This window comes from Chiloscyllium punctatum, chromosome 4 (genome assembly GCF_047496795.1).
Source record: "Chiloscyllium punctatum isolate Juve2018m chromosome 4, sChiPun1.3, whole genome shotgun sequence".
NCBI lineage: Eukaryota > Metazoa > Chordata > Chondrichthyes > Orectolobiformes > Hemiscylliidae > Chiloscyllium > Chiloscyllium punctatum.
The window spans coordinates 106,097,218-106,106,169 of record NC_092742.1 but is presented as its reverse complement, the minus strand read 5'-3'; the positions used below and the strand labels follow the sequence as shown (position 1 = coordinate 106,106,169).

The following is an 8,952-nucleotide window of genomic DNA, read 5'->3' as shown; positions in this document are numbered from 1 at the left end:
GTACATTAAACTATAACTGATTTGCAAAAGAATTTCTGCTATGAGTGAAATGAACTCCTGGATTTCTCAACCACAGAATCGTGGAGTTTAGATCAACAAAAGCATTTATACAAGTGGCAGCTAGATTCTTGAAATATCAAGGAGTTGAAGGCTATGTCGAATTGGCACAAAAGAGGAGTTGAAGCCTAGGGCAGATCAGTTATGATCTTAGAGAATCTGATTAAATAATAATAACTCTTCTGCTGTTTGCACACCACACTCCAAAAATGATGTACTGATGGATTCCTTCTTAATTAATATATTATGATATTAATCTCTGGTTTGATGGATATCTGTATTATTATCTGCATCCCATTCAAAAGAGCAAGTCTGCAGATAAATCTTTGCAGTTCTCATAGCAGCTGTTGTACTCAGCATTCCACATGGTTCAGCAAGTGTCCAACTAACAGAATCTGAGCTCATTGCACAGGCACAGAATTGATAGTATATAGAGCACACGTGGAGCAAACACTGACAATAGTGTTTCTTATCTCCAAAAATGTGAGGAATGAGGCAGACAGAAAGGTGAGATGGATTGGGTGAGTGGACGGAAAGGTTCCGTGAACATAGTATATAAGGTGTAAATCCTTGTTGTGCTGTTTGCACAGAGCAAGGATGCATTGGAGTATGGAAGCTATCGTCCACAGACAAGGCCCGAAATAACAGCTATCATCTTGATTGGGGGCACTGATACAGATATGTGATCACCATTTTCTAGGGGAAATGTTAGGAATGACTAAGGGAAACTTGCTGCCCATTCTTCAGAATGCAGACAACCTGTGTTAGCCTTTCACATCAAATGTCACATTGATGTGGCAGTGTGGCAGCAGAAAAGGAAGAATTGTCCTTGATGTTTGGATGGCTTGTTCTCTTTCAACTTTAATGGAATACACTCTGTTCTGTTGTGTAAAACTGCTGCCTCATACGAATATGGAGCAGTGATAGACTAGTATGCTCATCAACATGAGAAACATTTATCAAGCCAGATGTGAATTGTCCAGTTAACGGTCAGCTGGAGTCATAACAGTTATGATCATTGGGTCCAGTAGTGACAAGGGAACAGATGAGAGTTTGAGCACCTGATAAGCTGAGACTAAGGTGGGGTTCTATGATGTTACTTAGATGGAAATAGGCGAACTTGGTGATGATGGGATTATATAGGTGGAAAGTCATCGTAGGGTGAAATATTTTGTGAACAATCAAATTCAGCCTCAGACAGCTGCCAAAGAGAGAGAGGTAAAATAGTGATACTGAAGTGCAGTTTCTAGTGGGATACGATGGCAGTGGTTTTAAGCCTTCCCAATCTTAATTTGTCCACTTAATGAGCTCATCAACTATTTGATGGTCTGAGGCTTGGACGTGATGGTGTTCACATAAACTTGCTACCCTTGTCCTTGTCATATGTGGAGAGTGCAGGTTTGTGAGTTAGTGTCAAAACTCTGCAAAGGTTTTGGAGAAACAACTACAGAACCTTCAAATTTAAAATCCTGAAGGTGCCAGAACTGAACACACACTCAGCACAGTAGGATGCTGCAAAATGGGCTTCTCCACTCTGTTTATTTTTGTTTCCTTCTCATTTTTCCTTTTTTTCTCAACCTTGCTTGTATTTTCTCCTTCTGGGTGTTTATCTTCCTTGTGACAAGTCTCAGCCTAGACTCTCATGATGGGTGCCGGGCAGGTCTCTCAGCAGCTCGTGGAAGGTCCTGGCCTGGATTCTTGGTGACTGTCAGCCTGGTTTCTTGGCGGTACGTCAGCTGGTCTCAACTTGGCGTGAAAGTAGATCCTGCCTTGGTGTGTTCTCGAGGTGCCAGAGAAGATCGGAGAGGGCAGCAGTTTCAGCAGCAGTGACAGTAATTGCAGCACTGGTGCTGAGAACAATCAGCTGAGGTCTCCTGAAGAGCAGATAAGTGGAGGACTCATCAAAGCCTGTGGAACTTTCAGTTTGTTCTTTTATTTTCAGAGTTGAAGCTATGAAAGACTGGAGAAGATTTGTAGTTCAGGTTGAGGTTCTGGATATAAATTTGCTCACTGAGCTGGGAGGTTCATTTTCAGACACTTTGTCACCATACAAGGTATCATCAGTGAGCCTCTGGTGAAGCACTGGTGTGATATCCCACTTTCTATTTATGTGTTTAGATTTCCTTGGGTTGGTGATGTCATTTCCTGCGGTGATGCCCCACTATCGCTAGTATCCTTACATACAGATGAGGAAGGACACCACTTTGACTGGGACAACACACCCATCCTAGAACAAGCCAAATAGAGAATTCCTAGCATACCAACCAGAACTCTATCAACAAATACATCGATTTGGATCCCGCTGAGAAATAAAACAGGAAGTGACATCACAAACACAGGAAATGACATCACCAACCCAAGGAAACCTAAACACATAAATAGAAAGCAGAACGTCACACCAGTGCTTCACCAGAGGCTCACTGATGATGTTACCTAGTATGGTGACAAAACGTCCGAAAATGAACCTTCCAGCTCAGCGAGCAAACGTACATCCACTACAAAAGACTTTAATGTAGTCTATAACCTATTTCTTTATTTTTCTACTATTCTATGAAGTAATTTTTAAGTCACATTTCACTTACTACTTTGTACATAACTTTTTTTTGAAGATTTAGGTACCAAGGTAGGTATCTAAGATGGCACCATCTATGACAACATTATACACTTTTTGCTATACTCCTGTACTTGAGTACATGTGACAATAAAAATCTAAATCAATACGCTGTAGGTGGTCCGACAAATGTCTATATTACTGAATTCGGCATTGTCTGTACTGTTAAATGTCATGAATGTGACTCTAACAGGCTGTGACTTAACCAATCTGTGAGACAGCTTTCCCAATTTTGTGTCAAATTTTCTGGTATTATGAAGGAGAACTTTGCATAGTCAATGGCACTGGGTTTGTTGTTCTTGTTTCAGGTGTTCAGGTTGATGCCAGTGTTTCTTTTGGTTTTCCTCGAGTCTTTTATGCAATTTTGGGTAGTTTTATTCAAGTGAGTGGTTTGTTTAGCCTTTTCAGAGAAAACAATTGCGCTCTGGAGTCACGTATAGGCCTGACTAGACAATTTCTGAAGACCTCCTTCCCTGAAGTAATTTAGTAAGATAGACTGTTGTTAAGATCTGCATTTCTTTTCAATGGTAATTTCACTGTTGCCACTTCAGTTACAGAGACTGCTTTAAATCGATCTTTTTAAGAAAGATGCTCAGTCAGATCCTCATACTTGTTGAAGTTGAGAGTGGAGGAGAGGGGAGGTAGAGTTATTTGAAAGAAAATAATCTGCTACCAGACTAGTGCTGCTTAAACACATCATCTGAAACAGACCCCAGAAAACATACATCAATCGATTAAATTCCAAATCCTGTAGTTGCTTATTGGTGTTTCAACAGACCAGATATATCAGAAAATTCCATTGTGAATTCCCAGCTGAATAGTCTCTACCCTGTGGCTATATATTGATGTGCAGTGACGCAGTCATTACTATACAAAATTCAATTCCAATTATATCTCCAGTAACAGCACCTTTAGTAGAGCAAGACTTATTAACATCAGTAAAAACAGCCCAATGACCATAGTTCATTCCTTGGTGTGATGAACAGCAAATCCTTCAGCTGTGGTTATTCGTGAATTTGCTGGTGTATTAGTAGGTGGGGTAATCGAGTGAATCCCTTCCCACACACTGAGCAAGTGAATGGCCTCTCTCCCGTGTGTACTCGCTGGTGTGTTCGTAGGTGTGCTGACTGAGTGAATCCCTTCCCACACGTGGAGCAGGCAAATGGTCTCTCTCCAGTGTGAACTCGCTGGTGGCTGTGTAGGTTGGATGACTGAATGAATCCCTTTCCACACTCAGAGCAGTTGTACAGTTTCTTCCTAGTGTGAACTCGCTGGTGTAACAGCAGATGGGATGAATCAGCAAACCCTTTTCTACACTCAGAACAAGTGAATCTTTTCTCTCCAGTGTGAACTTGCTGGTGTATCAACATGTAGGATGAGCGAGTGAATCCTTTCCCACACTCAGAGCAAGTGAATGGTCTCTCCCCAGTGTGAACTTGCTGGTGTTTGAGTAGACTGGATGAGCGAGTGAATCCTATCCTACAAACAGAGCAGGTGAATGGCTTCTCTCCAGTGTGAACACGTTGGTGTCTCAGAAAATCGGATGACTGAATGAATCCTTTCCCACACTCCAAGCAGGTGAATGGTCTGTCCGCAGCGTGAAGTCGCTGGTGTTTGAACAGGTGGGATACATCAGCAAAGCCTTTTCCACACACAGAGCAGATGAATGGTTTGTCCCCAGTGTGAGTTCGCTGATGTGTCAACAGCTGGGATGACTGAGTGAATCCTTTCCCACACACAGAACAAATAAATGGCTTCTCCCCAGTGTGACTGCGTTGATGAAGTTTCAACTGGGATGGGTAAAGACATTCCTTTCCGCACTCCTCACATTTCCAGAACCTCTTCCCAGTGTCATTGCACTGATGCTTTGATTGGTCAGATGAATGATCAAATACTTGTCTGCACACAGAACATGCATCCAATTTCTCCAAAGTGTGCTCAGTGCTTTTTCCCTCCATGGTCAAAATCCTGGATGCGGTTTTTCTCTGATTGCAAAAGCACCTTTGAAGAAAGAAAAAGATTGTGACAGTACCCAGAAAAATAGAGACATATTGTCAAATTGAACCACATTAATCTGGTCTTCTGTGGGGCAAAAGTACCATGAAAATTGCTGGATGATAGTTAAAATTCAACACATTCATAAGTATATTTCAGGGACAGAAACCAGAGTGTTTGCACAAAGCTGTAGAAGGAGACAGAATTGAAGAGTGTGGCGCTGATAAAGCACAGCCAGTCAGGCAGCATCCGAGCAGGAGAATTAATGTTTCAGGCAAAAACCCTTCATCAAGAATGAGGCCTGTGACCCAAGGGGGCTGAGAGATAAAAGGGAGGGGTGTTGGAGTGGGGAAATGTAGCTAGAATGCAATAGGGAGCTGAATTGGGGTGAATATGAGAGGGCGGAGAGGAGGGTGGAATGGCTAGGTGGGAAGGGAAATGGATAGGTATGACAGGTCAAGAGGGCGATGCCAAGTTGGAAAGTTAGATCTGGGATAAGGTGGGGGAGGGGAAATGAGGAAACTGGTGAAATCCACATTGATCCTTCATGTTTGAAGAGTCCCAAGGTGAAAGACAAGGCATTCCTCCTTCAGGTGTTGGGTGATTAGGGTTTGGCAGTGGAGGAGGCCCAGGACTTGTATGTCCATGGCAGAGTTGGAGGGGAGTTATTACATTCAGCCATGGGACGGTGGAGTTGTTTTGTGCCTGTATCCCAGAGATATTTTCTGAAACATTCCACATGTTGGCATCCTGTGTCCCCAGTGTAGAAGAGACTACATCCAGAGCAACAGACAAGGTTGATGACATGTGTAGAAGTATAGGTAAATTAATGATGGATGTAGAAGGATCCTTTGGGACCTTGGACAGAGGTAAGTGTGGAGGTGTGGGTGCAGGTTTTGCAATTCTTGAGGTAGCAAGGAAAGGTGCCAGGAATGCAGGGTGGAGTGGACTGTGAGCGTGGACCTAACAAGAGAGTCACGGAGGGAATGGTCTTTATGGAATACAGATAGAACATTGAACATTACAGCGCAGTCCAGGGCCTTTGGCCCTCGCTGTTGTGTCGACCTGTGAAACCAATCTGAAGCCCATCTAAACTAAACTAATCCATTTTCATCCATATGTCTGTCTAATGACCACTTAAATGTCCTTTATGTTGACAAGTCTACTACTGTTGTAGGCAGGCCGCTCCACGCCGCTACTACTCTGAGTAAAGAAACTACCTCTGACATCTGTCCCATATTTATCACCCCTCAATTTAAAGCTGTCCCCTTGTGCTTGCCATCACCACATGAGGAAAAAGGCTCTTACTGTCCACGCTATCTAACCCTCTGATTATCTTATACGCACGGTGGCACAGTGGTTAGCACTGCTGCCTCACAGCGCCAGAGACCTGGGTTCAATTCCCGACTGTGTGGAGTTTGCACATTCTCTCCGTGTCTGCGTGGGTTTCTTTCGGGTGCTCCGGTTTCCTCCCACAGTCCAAAAATGTGCAGGTTACGTGAATTGGCCATGCTAAATTGCCCGTAGTGTTAGGTGAAGCGGTAAATGTAGGGGAATGGGTCTGGGTGGGTTGCGCTTCAGCTGGTCGGTGTGGACTTGTTGGACCGAAGGGTCTGTTTCCTCACTGTAAGTAATCTAGTCTTAATTAAGTCACCTATCAATCCTCTCCCAACGAAGACAGCCACAAGTCCCTCAGCCTTTCCTCAAAAGATCTTTCCTCCATACCAGGAATATCCTAGGAACCCTTTCCAAAGCTTCCACATGCTTCCTATAATGCAGTGACCAGAACTGTATCCAATACTCCAAGTGCAGCCACACCAGCATTTTGTACAGCTGCAGCATGATCTCATGGCTCTGAAACTCAACCCCTCTAACAATAAAAGCTAACACACTGTATGTTCTCTTAACAACCCTATCCACCTGGTGGTAACTTTCAGGGATATATGGACACCTAAATCTCTCTGTTCAGCTTTACTACCAAGAATCTACCATTAGCCCAGTACTCTGCATTCCTGTTACTCCTTCCAAAGTGTCTGCATTAAACTCCATTTGCCACTTCTCAACCCAGCAGCTTATCTATGTCTCTCTTTAACCTGCAACATCCTTCAGCACTATCCACAACTCCACCGACCTTAGTGTCATCTGCAAATTTACTAATCCATCCTTATACGCCTTCATCCAGGTCATTTATAAAAATGACAAACAGCAGTGGCCCCAAATTGATCCTTGCAGTACACCACTAGTAACTGAGATCGGGTGGGGAGTGAAATATATCCCTGGTGATGGGGTCTGTTTGTAGATGGTGGCAAGGACAGAGGATAATATGATGTATCCGGAAGTTAGTGAGGTGGAAGGTGAGGATTGGGGAGGGGGGGTTTGTCCTTGTTGCAGTTGGAGGGGTGGGGTTTTAGGACAGAGGAGCTGAAAGTGGATGAAGTGTGCTGGAGTGTATCGTTGACCATGTGGGAGGGGAAATTGCAGTCTTTGTAGAAAGAGACAGGTATTTAAAAGGCAGCAATGAAGGAGAAGCATTTCGTACATCTCAACCTTTGAGTCGTAGTGATGTACAGCACAGAAACAGACCCTTTGGTCCAACTTGCCGACTTGGTATTCTAACCTAATGTAGTCCTATTTTTCAGCATTGGCCCATATCCTTCTAAACCCTTCCTATTCATTTCCCCATTTAAATGCTGCAATTGTACTAGCCTTCACCACTTCCTCTGGCAGCTCATTCCATACACGCATCACCCTCTGTGTGAAAAGGTTGCCCTTTAGATCCCTTTTATATCTTTCCCCTCTCACCCTAAACCTACGCCCGCTCGTTCTGGAATCCCCCACCACATGCAAAATACTCTGTCTATTTATCCTATCCATGCCCCTCATGATTTCATAAACCTCTATAAGGTCACCCTTCAGCCTCCACACTCCAGGAAAACAGCCCCAGCCTATTCAACCTCTCCCTTTTGCTCAAATCCTCCAACCCTAGCAACATCTTTGTAAATCTTTTCTGAACCCTTTCAAGTTTTACAACATCCCTCCAATATTTCAAAAGTGGCCTAACCAGTGTCCTGTACAGCGACAGCTTGACCTCCCAAGCATACCAAATGCCTTCTTCACTATCCTATCTACCTGTGATTCTACTTTCAAGGAGCTATGAACCAGCACACCAAGGTCTCTTTGTTCAGCAACACTCCCTGGGAACTTACCATTAAGCGTATAAGTCCTGCTCTGATTTGCTTTTCCAAAATGCAGCATGTCGTATTTACCTAAATTAAACTCCATCAGCCAGTTGACTCGATATTTTGACACGATTTCTAAACCTCCAACCCCCACCACCTAGAAGGACCAGGGTGGCAGCTGAATATGAAACAACATCACAAATCTGCATTCCCCTCGCACATCATTGATCCAACAGCACTCTGCTCACTGAGTGACACTGGCTCCTTCCTCTAATGTCACTCGAGCTCATCAATAAGGGTAATGTCACCATCGTCTTACCAGACCCTGGGGTTGTTCTATGATTACAGAGACGACGGAGGTTTGCCCCTCCTCAGACAAAGGGGAGATGGTAACCTCCTTAGCCAGGGGGTGTGAATTGAATCCATGTGTTAGTGACTCTGCACTTGCTCCTGATGCATCGTTACTGGATTAGTGGTGCTGGAAGAGCACAGCAGTTCAGGCAGCATCCAACGAGCAGCGAAATCAACGTTTCGGGCAAAAGCCCTTCATCAGGAATAAAGGCAGTGAGCCTGAAGCGTGGAGAGATAAGCTAGTCTGCAGTCATTGTTTTTACCCTGATGCATCGTTCCCTGCCGTTGGCTTGAACTCACCGTTTGTGCATCGGTCAAATGCAAAATTAACCATCAGCGACCCAGCGTAGAAACGTAACTGCGCATGTTGAGGCTCTCCCCGGTTCTGGCTGATTGACGGCCGCTTCGGCCCAATAGGAAAAGAGGTCAAGCTGGAGGACCGAGCTCGAGCAGCTGGTCCTCCGGCCAATCAGAATGAACGGGGGGCGGGTCTGAATACTGATCCCTCACCATTCAGAACAATACAGGCTGGAAAGTGGTGGTTGTGTCTGTGTGGAGTGGGAGTTGTTCAATTTAGGGTAAAGGACATCAAGGTTTTCAATTTTGGACAGTCTGCATTGTTGGGATTTTATTTTTGCTGTATTATAAACTGGAAGTCAAATGGGATATGTGCTTGTGTTAGGAAGGAAGATCTGAATCAGCACATTACTAAAGGAAGTTTAATATCAGAGTAACAGAAATTCACAATTGAGTCTCATG

At 44.1% G+C, this 8,952-nt stretch overlaps 1 protein-coding gene across 2 annotated transcripts; it reads right to left on the bottom strand.

Moving 5' to 3' along the window:
• Nucleotides 1-2,185: 2,185 nt before the first annotated feature.
• LOC140476623 (uncharacterized) lies at nucleotides 2,186-8,529 on the bottom strand. Of its 2 annotated transcripts, none has more exons than XM_072569516.1 (2): nucleotides 8,162-8,529; nucleotides 2,186-4,669 (listed from the first exon to the last, which is right to left on the bottom strand). In XM_072569516.1, exon 2 carries the CDS (start codon nucleotides 4,624-4,626, stop codon nucleotides 3,673-3,675), a length of 954 nt encoding a protein of 317 aa, XP_072425617.1. In that variant the 5' UTR covers nucleotides 4,627-4,669; nucleotides 8,162-8,529; the 3' UTR covers nucleotides 2,186-3,672. The 2 variants fall into 2 exon arrangements, with proteins under 2 accessions (XP_072425617.1, XP_072425615.1); XM_072569514.1 differs by lacking the exon at nucleotides 8,162-8,529 and adding an exon at nucleotides 7,870-7,932.
• Between the last annotated feature and the right edge of the window lie 423 nt (nucleotides 8,530-8,952).